The sequence below is a fragment of the Culex quinquefasciatus genome, chromosome 2 (genome assembly GCF_015732765.1).
Source record: "Culex quinquefasciatus strain JHB chromosome 2, VPISU_Cqui_1.0_pri_paternal, whole genome shotgun sequence".
Taxonomy (NCBI): domain Eukaryota; kingdom Metazoa; phylum Arthropoda; class Insecta; order Diptera; family Culicidae; genus Culex; species Culex quinquefasciatus.
In genome coordinates this window covers 189,618,911-189,636,859 of record NC_051862.1, presented here as the reverse complement: position 1 = coordinate 189,636,859, position 17,949 = coordinate 189,618,911, and the positions used below count along the sequence as shown (strand labels likewise).

General features: G+C 38.2%; 1 protein-coding gene across 1 annotated transcript in view; it reads right to left on the bottom strand.

Annotated features, from left to right (window-relative positions):
- LOC6044238 overlaps nucleotides 1-17,949 on the bottom strand; it is a 75,949-nt gene that overhangs the window by 40,059 nt on the left and 17,941 nt on the right. Inside the window, exon 2 of the mRNA XM_038253581.1 lies at nucleotides 11,723-11,904. Coding sequence (XP_038109509.1) covers nucleotides 11,723-11,894 — 172 coding nt within the window. The 5' untranslated portion in view covers nucleotides 11,895-11,904. The remainder of the gene's footprint in view (nucleotides 1-11,722; nucleotides 11,905-17,949) is intronic.

The window sequence follows — 17,949 nt, the reverse complement described above, 5'->3', positions numbered from 1 at the left end:
GTTTGGATTGTCTCACCGTTTCAAACCATCGGACCACCTAGTTTCGGGTAGGAATCTCGCAATTGAGAACGCCAAAGCAATTCTGTAGAGCGAGTAATTTGATTTTTTTATTGATGGGCATTGTTCAGATAATATCATATTATTATTTTTGCCACTTCATAGGTTCCTCGGGGGAAATCCGGGACTGGAGTGGCCAGAGGCCAAAAAATATATTAGAAGACCATTATTGAAATGTTCTGACAAAAAGAAGAATTTTGATACCAATATTGATGGATTTTGCCCTAATATGATATTGACTATTTTGAAAGTTCTCCGGGGGAAACCCAGAACTGGTTCTAGAGTAGGCAGCGCCGGGAATTTTTTTGAAGACCTTTTTTGAAATGTTACGACAAAATGAAGAATTTTGATACCCAAATTGAGGGGTTTTGCTCTGATATAATTTTGGCCGATACTGGCCAATTCACAGGTTACCCAAGGGATAACTGGAACCGGTTCCGGATTGGCCAGTGACCAGACAATTATATTGAAAAACCATTTTTGAAATGTTCTAACAAAATGAAGCATTTGATACCCACATTGATGGGCTTTGCTCTATAATATAATATTAGCCATTTCAATGGTTCCTCGGGGGGAATCCATAATCGGTCCAAAAGTGGCCAGTGGCCAGAAAAATATTTTGGAAAACCATTTTTGAAATGTTCTAGTATAATGAAGAATTATGATATGATATTAATGGGCTTTGCTTTAGAGACATTAGCCATTATGACATAAGCCACTTCAATGGTTCCCCGGGGGAAACCCGGAACCGGTTCCGGAGTGGCCAGTGGCCATGGAAAGGCCATGAATTTATGTGATAAAAGTAGAAATTTGATACTCTGAGGGAGCGGCCGTGGCTGACTGGTTACGGTGCTCGCTTTGTAAGCGAATGGTTCTGGGTTCGATGCCCATCTGCTCCCAACGAGAAAGTTTAGAACACAGAAATTAGAAATGATTGAATATGAACGAAAAATCAAAGTCTCTCGAGACAGGGTTCGATCCCCCGTTCTTTGGATTGCTAAGCAAAAATGCTAACCACTAGGCCATGTCGACTTGGTGAACTTGGACTGGAATTAGGAATACTGTTACAGAGAGCGAGTTGTGGCGCTATAACCACGGCAAATAGTGTCCAGGGCATTCGTGGAAATACAATGTCCCATCCCAGAGGGTCCCGGAGTACCAAACATTCTTAGCATCCCAGTCACGACGTTCTAGCAGGATTCTAGCAGAGTTCTTACAGAGCTGGATATTCTTACAGCATTCTAGCAGAAATGTTCCACTGTTCTAGCAGGATTCTGACAGAACCAGCTCGGCTAGAATATTTCGTGACTGGGATGGTGCTCCCAACAAATACAACCAAAAATCTCGGAGCGTATGGTGGTGTGTCCCCACGCTTCTTCCACCCCTGTCGATTCAGAATTGTGTTGTTGTTCGAACACTCTGTGCTCAAACTCAACCCAATTACGAATCATCTCTGCGATACGGCTTTACGCAGTAGGCCTGGCCGCTTTAACGCTTGTGATGTTTCAATGCATTCCGATGCAATGGCGCACTACAAATGTTAATAAATGACAAGAAGAGTGCTAGGCGTCATCTAACCTAAGGCACTCTCCAGGATCCCTTCGAAAGATTGGCTGCGCTAGGGTCTGATTAGATTAGATTAGATTAGAAAAGTAGAAATTTGATACTCATATCGATGGGCTTTGCTTTTATATATTGTTGACCACTTCATAGGTTCCCCGGGGGTACCCAGAACCGGTTCCGGAGTGACCAGGGTCTAAGAATTTACCTCAAATTGTCTTTTTTTAGTTAGCCATTCAAAATAATGAAGTTTGATACCCATTTCGCCTTTGCTTGATTGGATTAGGTACGGGTTTATATCAAAATACCAAAAGTACGTCGTTTATCGACCACCCAGTTTTTATGGATGACCTCCAAAAAATTATCATATTATCATAAGTTCAAAAAGTGGTTTCCATATTTATTAAGCAGATAGTATCAACGCTAACTTGCTGCTGTGAGTGCGCGCTAAGTCAAACAAGCAGCAAATCTACTTTTATATTTTTAACTGCGCTGGACACTTTTTCGCTCATCCGCTTTATGCGCACGTTCCCGCATGTCGTTGCGCAGTGGCAGGAAAAAAACGGATTCTGGCGCGTTCAACTTCCCCTTAAGGACCAAATTGAGCCCAAAGTACCATGCTTCTCCATCGAAATGAGATCCCAGTATATTTTTCTGTAGACGCATGGTGCGAATATGAGCTCTTTGGCCCTGATACCATCAAATCAGCAAATATATAGGACTGCAAAGGATCTAAAATTGATATTTTATTCATTTTAAAAAAATAAAAAAAATAAGGGCCGCCATTTTATACAGAAAGCATTCTACTTGACAGCTCGTTCCAAGGGGACTACAGTTGATCCATATTATTAATTTTTCAAGGGACTCCCATGCAAAATTTGAGACAAATCGAAGCACTTTTGACCTGAATCCTGCTGGTTTGATGTGGAATCGTTGTATAAAAAAATTTAAGAAAACAAAAGGGGACCTATCTGATTTAACTTAGAACTCTACTTTTCGATGCAATATACTTGAATTGGAGGCCATTGGAACTTAAAACAAAAATAGTGTGTTTCTGTTTAGGGACCATCCATAAACCACGTGGACACTAGGAGGGGGGGGGGGGTGTTGTTGGTTGTCCACGATCCATATCCATACAAAAAATATTTCTTTTGTATGGAAATTGTCCACCATGGGGAGGGGGGGGGGCGGTTGGACATTTCCAAAAAAAAGTGTCCACGTGGTTTATGGATGGTCCCTTAACGGTGTTACGCATCTAGAAGTCCTTAATTCTGAATAAAGTTCTGGCAACGTAATAACGCGTTAGAATTTTTTAATTTTTTTTTTTTTGAATTCAGACGAAGTCAAGATTAATGTCAAGAATGAACAAAAAATGAGTCAAAAATAAGAGTATAATTCTGATTTATTTACATGTTGCAGGAATTTATCGTTCCCCGACACATAATCATTTTAATTTTTTTTTATTCAGCGTGGTTTAACAAAGTTTTTAATTCAACTCTTAATTGAAACTGATTTTGTTTTTCAAAGATGAATTGTGCATTGAAATGTTTATTTGGCTACCGCCTGACCCAACCCGCCTCTAGGCGAGCTTCGATCGAAAAATTCGCCAAAATCCAATTTAAACCAATTTTCGATCTAAAGAAAAACTCTTAAAATTCAAGAAAACTTTAAGGTTGGAAGCAGACATGCATCCGCTCTAACTCCTCTTTTAGAAGAACTTGTTTGGCATTTCACGTAGAAGATACCCAGCATGTTGTGCCAGTGATTAGAATACGCTAATTACGCTTGTCTTTTAGGCTCCCGAAGACCCTGAGAGATTATTTTGAAACCCAACCGAGATATAGGTTAAGAACTCTTAATTGCACTCAAAGAGCTTTTAAGAAGTTCTTCTTGAGAGCTTAAGAGAACATTTACATGAAAAACGGGTTTTCCAATGAACCAATATGTTCTACACATTATTCAAGCCAAAACCAAGAGATTTTTACCTAGCAACAAGCATAACATTGCTTTAAACGAAAATGCCATCTAGAACAAGCTGAGTGCCGTTAAAAAGAGCTCATAGTGCCGATGCATGTCTGGTTGGAAGTGTGATTTGTATTACGTGACTTTGGCAATGTTTGAAAAGGTGTATTTTTTCTGGAGTCAACTTTGGCTGTGCTTTTCACTTATATTTTCTATATTATATGTAAAAATAAGTATGTAGTAATCTTTGTATTGTTCCAGACTATGTCTCTAAGCATTTTTAAACATTTTTTATACTGGTTTCATTCTAGAGTAAAACATGTGAAAAACATGCAATAAAATAAAAAGTGTCTGTAAAAACATGGAAAAACCAAATAAACAAAAAAGAATAATAGGAGGTGGTAGTATTAGCCAAATGTTAAAATAAACATAAACTAAACAGGATAAATGCAAATATAAATACTTAAAATGAAACAAGAAAAACATAAAACAAGAGAAGTCAAATTTTTCGTTGACAAAAGTTGCTCAAAATGACCTCCTGAACACGAGAAAATAAAAAAATCCGATTAAAATGGGCTGTAGAAGGGTAATACCTGCTAGAGTTAGCCTTTTGTGATTCATACAGCGAAGCAAAAAATCAAGTCTACAATGTTGCAAGCTCTTCTAAATTTATAATTAAAACTTTCTCGCGGCTCATAAAACTACAGACTGTTTATAAATTGTCAGTTTATTGAAATCTGCCCATTAAGTGACATTTGCTCGTAGCACAACGCACAACTGGGTGGGCAGGCCGTTTAGTTATGACGCATCGATTTTAATCATAATATACGCACAACTGGGAAGCGACAGCGTAGATAAGAAGCAGAGACCTCTCCAGCAACAACACTTGCTACTACGCATCGCTCGTTGCGCATTCTCTAACGATTTATTCTGTTTGGTCGTTCCGTGCTTGCTGGCTGGCTGGTGCGTATGCTGACAGCTTCTAGTGCCGTGTGAGCCTTCCGCCGACTGTGGTTGGAAGCTGCTTCTGGTGGTGAATCAGTGCCCGAGTGTTTTGTTCACACATTCGTGCCATCTGCGAGTGTCCGCAATTTGGTACCCTTTGATGTGCACTTGATGGACACTGTTAAAAATCACACAAAAAAACTACAACTTCAAAATTGCCAATGAAAACAGAGAACGTCAATTTAAAAAAAAAATAGATTTTTTACTGTGATTCTATACGTGCTTAGATTACATTACACTTTTATACGTTACTGAATGCTACAAGAATTCAGTGTTACGTTTTAACCCTTACTTTTGTTCGAGCAACGCTATTTATTTTTAACTTGGCTTAGTGATTTTTCACGATCAAAAATTTCAATTTTTCTAGGACCATAACATAATCGATTTATAAACCAATATATTACAAAATTATTTAGCAAACTTGTTTTCTCTGATTCGCTTCTGTTGTATCTATTTTACATATAATTGAATCTCAAATCAAAGCAGTACTTTCGAGCCAAAATGATTTATAATGTACATCAAAAAAATATTCTTATAAGTTTCCATCACTCCCTTCAAGAGTGTAATTTAAAAATCAATAAGCAGAAATATAATTTGTAACAATATCTTTAAAATTAGAAAAAACTTGAAAATTATCAATTTCCCGGGGGACCAATACAATAAATTATCAATTTTCGTGAAAATTTAACCGGACTCAGAAAAAAATAAGGTGAAACGGGAAAGCAGCACCATATTGACACCACGACTGTAGTGTTTGAGCGCAGTTTGAAGGTAAATGGTGTGTAACAAAAACAAGTGTGTGTTGCAAACGATAAACATAACTATAAAAAGCAGTATATCGAGTTCAGAAACTTATTTAAACAGGAGTTGCTCAAAACTGGCCCCAAAACCAAACACACCACAACTTTTTCCCTGCTCCAATGGAATTTTCAAAAAAAAGCAAAGCACTTTAGAAAACCCTCGGGTCTTTTGTGTGCTCTATATTGCAAGTTTCTGCTCATATTTAGGCGTCCGAAGGTTATGTGTGGTGAGTCACCCAAAACCTCTTTTACGCAAATGGACCGACGTTTTACTTCCCCATCCGGAGGATAAGGCGGGAATCGAACCGACGCCGCATAGCAACTTAGGGGCCGGCAGCCGAAGCCGCTAACCACCGCGCCACGAGGCCCTGGAATTTTCAGTTCCTTCTAATAGCTCACTTCAATTCTAGATAAGAAGAGACTAATATATTACAAATCCTGCATTATTCTTTCAACCTGTAATATCGACAAAGAGAAAGTCAACTGTATCTTTTGTTACTATTCGATTATTTAAATAAATGTACTAACTTGATCTCTTGAAAACTTTACACAACATACTTGTAAATTAAATTAAATAAAAATAGATTGAGAAACTTAACATATCGTCGCCATCGTGCATTTTGGGCCAAATTGAGTTAAGAACGCCATTTTGTGCAGCTCACAATGCCTCACCTTTTGACCTTCACAGATCCCCAAAATTCGATTTCAATCCTGAGATATTCAACAAAATCCGAAAAAACTCCGTGCATTTTTGTCACTTTACATATGAAAGTAGTTTCAATCTTGTCGTGCTATCTTGTCACTCCATGAAAATTGATGTAAGTGCGACAAAAGGCCAAAGGGATTTTAGGCCAGGAAAGTCAGGATGCGTTTGTCGCACGTACAAGCTAGACTACCGTAAACATTTGTAATTATAACTCGGGACTCCAGCAACCAACTTCAACCAAACTTTGGGACAATGCACAGAATGGTGAGCCAAACAAAACGTGTTTGTTATTGTTTACATTGCGTGCTCTCGTTTTTGAATATTCAAGGTCAAACATTAAAACGCGTTTTTCTCGGAACGTCAAAATGGCGGGTGCGACAAGATAGCACGACGACGTCGATATATAAGATACAAATAGATACTAAACATTAAAATTTGGATGGAAAAAATAAACATAAAGATTAAACATGTGCAAAAACTTAAAAAAAAGTAAATAAATTGTGCGCTCTAGTCTATAGCATTACCTTGGCGTGCTCAATTGCAAGATTCCTACTAGAAACTAGGTGTCCGAAGGCTTGATTGTTGAGGCAATTGCAAACCGCTTTTTAGCCCTAAGATTCCATCCACCCCGGGATCCGAACTGACGAATTGTGAGTCCAACTGCCTACCAGCGACTCCACCGAGACAGGACCCAGGGAGACGACTGCTACACCTGGATTGAGCTAACGACCTAACTGGGGCCAACATTTACTTCTCCGTCTGACGGAAGGCGTGAGCAGACAAATCTCGTCTCGAAAAATGGCACCGGGACCTTTTGGGATCGAACCCAAACCGACTGGGTGAGAAGCAATCACGGGTCCCGTGATCCCCTCAGTTTAAAATTAAAGTTTCGTTCAATATAACTGCAAACATCATCATCATTCCTTAGAATTTTGTGACAACTTGTTGGATCCGATTTTATTTTCCCTTCACGGGAAGAACATTGAAATTCGACTTGTCTTAATTGTTTAACAACCCTTGCTCAAACTGTAATCCCCAATTAAATTGAATTTTAAAAATTCATGTAAAAGGGACTGCTGTTGTGTGAAGGTGTGTTTCACTCTACCAAAAAGAGCAAATTTACAGTGTGAAAGATGAAGATAATGAAGAAGTCTCACGCCAGGTATTGCTGCTCGCCGAACAACGCTTAATTGCATGTCGCTAATTTGTTGAACACTGGCTTTCGTGTTCAAAACCATGTGCTGGGCACTTGAGCAAATTTTTAATTCGGTGTGGTTTGCTTTCTAAACTAATAAAGCTATATTTTACGGCTTCGTAACAAATCAATCAACGTTCGCTTCCCATCATAAATTCTCCACGGCGGCGCACGGTATGGATGATTTTTAAGTTTTAAGTGCCGAATTTCCTACACCTCACTCAAGTATATAAACTGTCGGCGTCGGGCCAAATCAGTGTTTTAAGCATTTAACGGTGAGCTATCAAAATCAAGCGAACAGAAAAAAAAGTTAAGGTTCCAAGCCATTCCTGGAAGGTTTGAAAAAAGAAAAAATCGTGCGATCACAACGATTGGGTTCCCCGCGATTGGCCAGCATTTCATCACAAGCAACACAGCCGATCGTTACCCGAGTGCTATCTTAGAACATCCGTCTTTTTGAATGTAATCATTTATTCAAATTTGAATAAGATATCAAAACCAATCATGATTAATTGTTGCACTTTGATTCGTTATGTAAGCTGTCTTTATTAGTCTTTTGGACAACTCTTTAGTTTCATACGCATCTGGTTAATGATTTGAAGAGTCTGACTCCGCTTAAAGCATTTTAGCGACTCCGACTCCAGCTCTCCAAAAAGTTTCTTAGCCACCGACTCCGGCTCCAACAACGACTCCCATACAAAGTTGTTGAAAAGTAACCTGCTCCAATTGCGACTTCAAGGTCCCAACAAAATACATCCAACTTCACAGCCCTGGCCACATGTACCAACACGGCACACGACCGATGATGTTACTGTTAATGGTCGTATGGACCTTTCGGTTTTCGGTGCCCAACGGAACGGAAAACGATTGCACTGATTTCCCGCAAAAGCTTTTCGTTGCTAATCGCGCTACACGGGTCGGCGGATTATGTGGTGTCCACGGTCGAACAACAGCTTTCAAGCAGCGGAGAGTCGTGGTGTGGCGTTTGTTGACTTTGACCGCTCCTCCGCGGGCATCAGGATTCATTGACCGAAGACGAAAGAATCCCGCTGCTGCCCTTCCGCGCGAGGGAAACCGGTTCTGCTTTGTGTTCTGATCGCCTGTTTTGGAGAGAGGGGCGCTCTGTGTGTTGTTTTGACGCTGAATTTTTGATAATATGTATGCTCAACGGTTTGATTATATTATACAGTCTGAAAGTATAACTAACCTTAAATGTGTTGCATATATTAGCTGGGGGAGGGGAAACCTGCCCAACATGTTTCCAAGATGTGGGTTTGATAACAGGTGGAGTAGTCCGCGAATAGCACGTAGCTGTGATTTATATTTATCATAAAAACAAGTTAGCATAAATGTTTTTTGCGAAAAAAAACTGAAAAAGTAAGACGGTTTGTCTTAAGTGGTTCCTTTTATAACAGTATTCTACGGATAAATTAAGTGAGTGGTGCTAAAAAGTCGAATTTATAACTCTCCAAAAAATATATGGTTTGACCACCAATTGACATTTATTTTTTCGTGTTCGGAAGGTCATTTAAAATACATTTTGTTTGCGAATACTTTGATTGCTGTAACAATGCTATGTAATCTCAAGGCGATGAGTTTGAAATGCAATCAACAAATCCTCGTGGTATTTATAAGTTCAAATTATAATTACTGCAAACTTGGTCAGACCGACGTCGACGTCGGATGTCAGAGCGTCATTTTCTGACATCAAGCTGCAGAGCATCTGACTAAATTGGTTGTGGATTTGGCAGCTCGAGTTTAGACGCTTAGTTTAACTTTTTCCCTTTCACTTTTATAATTGCTATATCCACCTATCATAAATAAGTTAATTTTTTATTGTTATTTAATGCCTAATCAACACTCTACAAGCGTTTGCTTATAAGGCTTTCTAAACTGCCCACCATTGAAAAAACGGATATTAGCACCAGGCGGTAGAGGATGTTCCAACGCATCTCCTGGAACTTGAATTTCACTGAAATAGTGTTTAGACTTGGCTGCCGATGCGAAAAACCAAACGGCTAATATGCCACTCTTATGGGAAATTGCCTTGACGGAGATTTTGTGACAAACACTGAAACGCGTTTTTCTCGGAATACTTGATTTGGCATAATAGCCGATTTTTCAATTATGGGCAGTAAACCAAGTGAAAAAAAAAATAATTCGAAAATTGCGAACTTATCATCACAGTGGCCTGATGCAAACAAAGATCATTTGTTGCAATTGAGCTCATGGTGTTTTCTCCCCTGGGGGAATTTTGCCATCCTTGGGGAGGAATGAGGATCCAATCGAAAGTTGAACTTTTTTACAGAAAAAAATAATCCTTGTATGTAATGTTCTTGCTAACAAATGTTGTGCAAATTTGAATTTCTTGGAAACAAAAAGTTTTTATATCCTTAGATTTCATCTTTGAAAGTGTTTGAGAATACAGCTGATCAAAACTTAAAATATGGGTTCATATTTTATACATGTTCAACATAGATAAATCAGATGATTGAATTTGATATTTTTTCTAGAGTTTTATTTTGCATTTCATTGAACAGGCTTTCTTAAAGATAATATTTATCTTATTTTTGTTAATTGAAACGAAATTTAAACATAAGGGGTTTGCTCATAACCGAGTTATCACGAGTTATCGCGAATTTACGAAAAAAAAAAGTTTTGGAAAAGTATCTTTTTGCATTTTCCTGTGTTTTATCGTCCTTGTCTGTCGCGGTTGACGATGAACGGCCATGATCGATGACGACAAACTTTTTCAAAACGTTTTGCAATTTTTTAAGCATTAATAGAATAACAAACAAACAAATTCATTGGACAACATTCGTGACTTCGCCTGATAAAAAGTTTAGAGTACTTTTTTGTGCTTTATTTTGTGAGGTTTTGCATTCTATTAAATATTATCTGCTATGAAGGTTCGAAAATGCCTTAAAAGTTTATGTTAATCATTCGGAGTTTTGTTATGACAAATTAAATTTGTCTAGTTAAATTAAAATTTATATAACAACAACGTGTATGCATTGATACAAATTAGTTGAAAATTAAAAGGGAGGAATAAAGTTCTTCAAAAATTAGTCATGAGGGAAATGGATCAAAAACGTTGAGAACCACAGGTTTAAACAATATTTGGTATATGCGTAGCTCAATCAGACTTCAAACACCATGCGCCTCCATGAATTTGTATTCTTTCAATGTTATGGAGTTTAATGGTATTTAAAATTAGTTTTGGTGATACTAGGTAGATTTGACTCAACTGTTCAAAAAGAATTTAACAAACAACTTTCTAGAAAAAAAAACACTTAAAAAAAGGAGCCATAAAACAGTTACGACCAGGGCATTTTTTCGACGAAATGATATTGTGAAAATATCATTAAAAGGATTAATCACTTTTACTGATTGAAACCCTACCCGACAAACGCTCACTGACAGATTTAAGCTTCAGGTCGGCCCTCGGGCTCATTCGCGAAAGCAAAATATTATTGTTATTGCCAGCGCCGTGATATATTGCACACCGTACACACTGCAATCCGTTTCTCTATTTGCTTTTTGACCTTATTACTCGCGCACGTGCGAAAAGTGGGTCCATATATTAAACTCACACACGGAGGAGCAACAGTAGGACTAGAAGGAAGTCGTGGAGTTTGAATACATTTTCTGGTGTGAGCTGCGTCGTAGATGACTATAAAATTTTAGTAGCTTTTCCTCGATAGTTTTGCATACATTGTAACCGTTTCTGGGCGTATCGTATTCGGTGACGAAGTCTACGGTTCTGATTTAATAGAAACGGAAATTGGGAAGCCAAGTTATAATTTTATTTATATTTACTTTAGGATAGAATAACAGCCCTGTTAAAAAAAACTACAAAACATTCATGCGAAAACATAATTCAGTTTCACTGTGCTAAATTTACAAACTTTGGACACACGTGTTCACTTTCCAAAACATGTTTTATTTTTTCTCATATTTATATAAAAAAAAAATGATGCTCACACCAAGACTCAAAACGCTGCTTTTTTGAAGAGAATCTACCTCGTTACAACTACACCACGAGTTCTTGTTGGCAACGGAGAGTCAGAACGCGATCATCTCCTGCGCTGTTTACATTGAGAATGCACTTGGGGCACTTGAGAGAACATGGATGACGAAATGATTACGCCAGTGATTTGCAAAAGAGCTAACAACAGGTGTCAAAAACTCGTTCATCACTGAATGCGAGGGAAGTTTAGTTTAGATGTTGGAGTCAATTAGAATTCCATCTTAAAGAACTCGATAGAATAATCCATCATTCTGATGGTGACACACTTTGAACGGCTTGAAATAAAGTACATCAGCTGATCGATTGAAAGTACATCGAACATCAAAATCATGGCAAAAAGTGAAAGGCTCCCGGTTCTGTCGACGTGCTCGACTTGTTACGAAGGCCACCACGCGATGACGGCTTACCTTTCATCGATGCCGGGAAGCAATCGTACTCGTACTGCTCGGACAACGGTCCAGTGCCGAGCGTCTCAGGGAGCATGTAAGCCGCGGTGCTGGTTGACATTTTCAGCAACAGCAGGATGAACAGCACCCACCGCACGGATCTCAGCCGTACGAACTTGGGGTTAACTGCCATTTTGTCAAACCTGTAAAAATAAAAGAAAAAAAAAATGTGTTAATTGAACGTACTGTCACCGCTAAAAGTTTGCTTTTTTTGGGCATTTATATCCTTGAAATTGTTAATTTATTGCGTACTGGAGGCAACGAGAAAGGTTTCCCAAATCGACTCAAGTTTCACGCAAAAGAAGTTTGGCAGGTTACAGGTATGTGACAACTGATCAGTTCATTTTGCGTTGCAACATAGGAAGCACATACCAGATCGCGTGAAGTTAATAAGTCAAATTGTTACTAAAACATTTCAAAGCTTTACTGATAAGAGCAATTCACTGACCTGGGAAGACATAGATTTGAGTCAAACCCCTTTCCATTTTGTTACTTTATTTCATACACAAAATGTAAAAATATTGGAAAAGTTCCGTTTTTTTTCAAAACTATAAAAAATGTCCCTTTATGAAATCATAAATTACTATAGAGTTGAGTATTAAGGCACGACACAGCCAAAAATCGATAACGGGAATTAGTGGTGGGCACAACCGCTCATTTCTGTGAGCCGCTCATTTTCGTTCGCTCATTTAAATGAGCGGCTCTTTTGAACGGCTCATCCGCTCATTTCGCTCAAAGTCAGAAAATAGACTGGAATGAACTGAAACATGTGCTCAAGATATTTAGATTTTTTTTCAAACGACCAATGGAGTGTCCATGAGTGTCACACTTCGTATGATTTTTGTTGATTGATAATTCAAAAATACATGTTTTCATCGCACTTATTCTGAACAGATTGGAGATCGTCCATAAAACATAGAAAACCGTCGATTTGCTTTATCCTTTTTTGGAAAGCATTTCAAATATAAACGTTTTATATGAAAAAAAGAAAAACATTGATCTCTGAAATCCACAAATATCGAAAACTTTTTTCATAGAGAGGTAAACAAACTTGAGTTTTTTTTCAGAAGTGAATATTTTCAACCAAATTATTGCTTTCAATTGTAAAAAGTAAAAAGTAATGAAAAGTTAGCTGAATTATCGTTTTGATAATTATCTTCCCATTGTTTTGTGAAACAAAAGATTTAATTTGGTGCTCATTAACATGCATATTTGAGGTAGCGTTTTGCTGCACTTAATAAATTAGTCTTGAAATGCAGTTTTTTTTGTTTAATAAGAACAACTTTTATTCATGACAACAAATGAATGATCAAAACAAGCGTAAAAAAAGAAGATCTGAAAAAATGCCTTAATAAATCTATTGAACAATTACCACAAAAGAGTACCAAGTTTGTGTGATGTGCTGTGGTAAATTACATTTTAAATCATAAACGGTCCAATACATGGATTAAAACCGCAAACTAGCATACGAACTATGTTCGAATGCGTGTAACAACTTCATGTACATAACATTTGAGAAATGTATCGATATTTTTATATTTTCATGATCATGCAACATCGGGCGACAGTCAGCTGATTCAAAATCACAGGCGCTCCGACACAGGCTAGCAACAAGCATAAAGTGCGTCAAAATGTTGGAATATGAGGCGACCGGTGAGAACCTAGTTTCCCCTCTTTTCTCCACAGCACCGTCACCACCAGCGCGTGGAAGAACGAACCGAACGAGAGCGAATGAGCGAGAGCGAAATAACGAAATAGTGAGCGAAAACGACGCCGTTCGACGACGTCGGCGACGGCGCGAGCGACGCTTATCAAGCGCTCCGTTCGTTCTTTCCGTTCATTCGCTCTCGCTCATTCGCTCTCGTTCGGTTCGTTCTTCGACTCGCTCTTTGATTTGACGGTTCTTTGAAAAGAACCGGTTCACAAAATGAACCGCCGCTCATTTTTTCTGAGCGGTCGCTCATTCGTTCTTTAGCTTGAGCCGGTTCATAAGAACGGTTCGCTCAAAAAAGCCCATCTCTAACGGGAATCAATCCCGAGACCATTATCTTAACAACGGACGGCCAAAGACCGACACATGACGCTCAGTGGAATAAACTATTTCGGTGAACAAAGAAACACCATTTTAGTTGATGTGCGTACATAATCGATAATTTGACAGCATTATCCTCTCGCAATTATAGTTATTCTATCTCTAAATGCGATGCTGCTATAGTCTCAGCCGGCTGCCAAATTTGTCAATTTCGTAAAATTTCACCCCAAACACATTAGCAAAAGTTCCTAGCAAGCGCCAGAAAGGTCAAAACCGTACAACTCTTTCTTTGATAAGATTATTATTGCGGTGCCCCAAAATCTGCGAATCTCGTAAAACTTTCATCGTATAGAAATGGACGCTCCATCGCGCACGCCGGAAATTTACGACCATAATCCAATCCAAATATGTCAGGGGGTTAGAGATTTCATCTCACCCAGAAATAAATAGCCCGTTGGACCTATACACCGACGGCGTAAACTTAACCCCCGACTAGTAAATTTACGAAGAAAACGCGTGATAAGGTTCGTCATGCGACAGTTTTCAGTTGATAAGAGACAGGCAGTGTTTATCGGTGGTTTTGGGATCTTCCCATGATAAGATTTAGAGAATGTTGAATAGGTAATATAATTAAAAGAAAACAATACTTTATATTGAGTTGATTTCTACATAAGATTTTCAACACATGTCCGTTGAAAAAAAAACACATACTAACGAAGTCATAAACAAGAAATCAGTTTACAAATCTCGTAAAAAAGACGGTTGGCATCAGTGCTCAATCCGGTAACTTTTTTTACGATCAGAGATTATTTACCAACCTTTTGTGCAGACTACACCCATTCCAACAGGTTTTACAAACGCCTTAGCGATCCTAAAAATACACAAAAACGATACAGGCGCTCTATGTGGGGTCTGAGTGCTGTTGCTGCTGCTCCACAACACTTTGCATCCATCCACATCAACAGGTTATTCCGAGCATCAGAACAGTAAAGCTGAGCGAACTTGATCCACAAACTTTTTTTTATCACCGTCGGTCGCTACCTGGTAGGATTATTTAAACAACAGAATGTAATCAGGGATAATATACATTTTAAAGCGATGATGAGTGATTTGTTGTGTTTGATACTAGAACCTTTAATGGTTTTTTACCTTTTTGCGCCAGGCCTGTGACGTTACATTGAGATTGAGATTGTTCTTTCCAGGTACACGTCAGTTAATGGCAGAACTCGACCAATCGGGACGACTCTTTTTCTTGATACATTGTAAGGATTTCTAGATGTTCCTAGAGCTTTGCAGAACTCGATTTGATCAAATCTGTAATATTGCGATCAAAACATCGTTTAAACGTGAGCGTGCAAACAAAAATTCACCCAAAATTCCGCGGAGGCAAACGTGAAAAAAAAGGTAAGAACGCAAGAAATTGCAGATTTGACAATATCGAGTTCTGCAATTCTTTTTTTTTTTTTAATCCCAAGCTCCAAAACATTGAATACAAATTTCTTGGAACTGGGAAACGTTTTTATGCAGCAGGTTTTCATGTAGAATGTATATCTTGAATTGTACTAACATCTTCCCAAATTTCATCAAATTTGGTATAGCAAAAGCAAAGTTACAGGACGAAATGTAAACGCAACTAGGCAAATTTTCGGTAATTTTTACCAAGAATTACCAATATCATTTTTTTAAGCCGAGCTTCCGTGGCCGTGAGGTTACGGGTTTCGCCTTGTAAGCGGAAGGTGATGGGTTCGATTCCTGTCTGGCTCGGCAAAGTCAGATCCCTTCAAAGAGTAAATTTGCTCACTGGGAATACTGACCGGTAGGGGATGGGTTTCGACTAACGGTGTGCTGGATTTCCAATCCAGAGGTCGTGAGTTCGATTCTCGTACCGGGATGATGAAGTTAAGCAAAATATCATTTGATACGTTGGACAAGGTCCCCTGTAAATGACATAATAAGTTGGAACAGTTTTTGTTAGTTTTCTGTTGAGATTCCAAAAAAATGGTCCACGTGGTTTATGCATGGTTTCAAGAGAATGCAATACACTCAACCCCCGGTGGTTGGTCACTTTTTCGTTTGACACTTTTTTAGTTTGTACCCCGTTGGTTGGTCAAAGTCAAACTAAAAAGTGACGAACTGTCACTTTTTACACGGCGCTCACGCACACTATTAAAACAAACGCTTGGTAGTGTGTGTGAACTCCGTGTAAAAGGTGTGTCAAACTAAAACGTGACCCCGTTCGTTTGACAACAGTTGGTGTCAAACCATCGGGGTTTGAGTGTAGTAACCGACTACATCTGACTAAACACCTGACCTTTCAAAAACAAAATTTTCGTATTATGCATTCTGGGTATTTTTGAAACCACCTGGAGTAAAAATAAATTTGGTATATAAGAACTTTTAGAAAAAAGCTATAGATATTCCAACGGTTTTTATGTTGTTTTATTATAGAAATAACTGGCAGTTCCCAATCGGAATATACTTTTGCACACGCAGAAAAATAAGGCATATTTGAATCAACAAAACGTTTTGTTGATTTGAAAATCAAGAATTTTGTTGAATCAACGCTAAACGTCAATGCAACTTTTTCAAAACAACAAAAGATTTTTGTAGAATTGAGAAAATCAAGGTTTGTTTCAACGCAAAATCGAATAAAAAAAAATCAAAATCGGCGTTGATTATATTCAACAAAATTTTTGTTGAATCAAACCTCGTACAGGCTAACTCTACAAAATATTTTTCTGCGTGGGGCATCGACTTATGATATTCAGTGAAGTGGTTTGCTTTGACCGTTCAGTCAGAATTGCGTATGTTAAAAATCTCTATCTAAAAGGTATCATTTGACACTCATTTAGAGAAAAAAAAACCGAAAAAATTAGTCTCATCAGCTCCAATTCACTGTTACTTTACGCAGTGGAATAACTTTTAACTTTGAGTATTACTTAAGTGACTGAGAGAAGTAAGTGAAAAATGTTGCTTTGAGATGATTCCACCTCTTGAGAAACCAAAGTATAAATATAAAAAGTGAGTCCCCAATCAACGGCTTGTTAAGAAGCTATATTTTCAATCGATATCTGTTTTGAATTGTTTCTAGATTACGCATGTCAAGGTAATGCCGAATTTTTAATTGAAGTAAACCGCTGCCTGTAGTTATTTGTTCACTTGGTTCAAATTAGTGACATAATTTAATAAAATATCAATAAATATTCAAATCATTTAAAGCTGTGAATTACGTTGTACGCTGGCAAACGTCGTTGTGTGCCCGAACTGCTTCCATGGACGGCATATCTGCAGCAGCAGAAGCAAAACAACTTAAACTTGATTGAATTAGGAAAGAGGTTACCGATGTTAATAAAAATATTCCATCGGCATTTCTGACGCACCAAAGATCCCATTCCGCCCCATGGGTAGAAATTTTTGCAAACACCGTTTAAGGCGGAAATTTGGCAAACCAATTGGATGGACTGCGCTGTTTGTTTGAAGATTTGTTTTTTTTTGCCGTTCCCATTGTGAGAGTAGCCGGAATACGGTTCGATACCCTCACGGTGACCTCTGCTAATCATTGGTTTGGCTCAATAAATGCCGAACTAATTTACTACATTTGACATCTCCAAATTGGGGCTAGAATAACACTGGGCTGATCGTTGACCGTTGAAAAACGCACATCATGAATCTTTTAGTAAGAATGTTGAAAGTGTACCTTAGCATTAGGTCAAAGCAAATCATTTTCGAGATTTCCACGAAAACACAAGTGCGATTAATGTGAGGCTGCTACGTGAGCAACACACGAGATACAATTCCAGTTCTAACAAGCAACAAACAAACTAATAACAGTTCAAGAACTTTTGAAAGTCGTCTGCAATAATAAGATTTACTGGCTCGATAAGTAACTTGATTTCAAACGCAGTCGATTTATACTGTTGTGTATTTACTTTAACAACAAAACAAACAACTGTGATAAAAAGTAGAGTGCAATAATAGTCAGTATTGGGAAAAAATATACCAAATCAACCAAGCATAACAAAAAATGCTTTGAAAATGCGGTCCTGGCTTGCTAAAGCAAACACATTAAAAATAAACGATACTGACAAAAAGATGTTCCCGATTCCACGACCAAATAACAACGCAAGAGTGAGTGGCAACTTCTTGCCTAAACTTG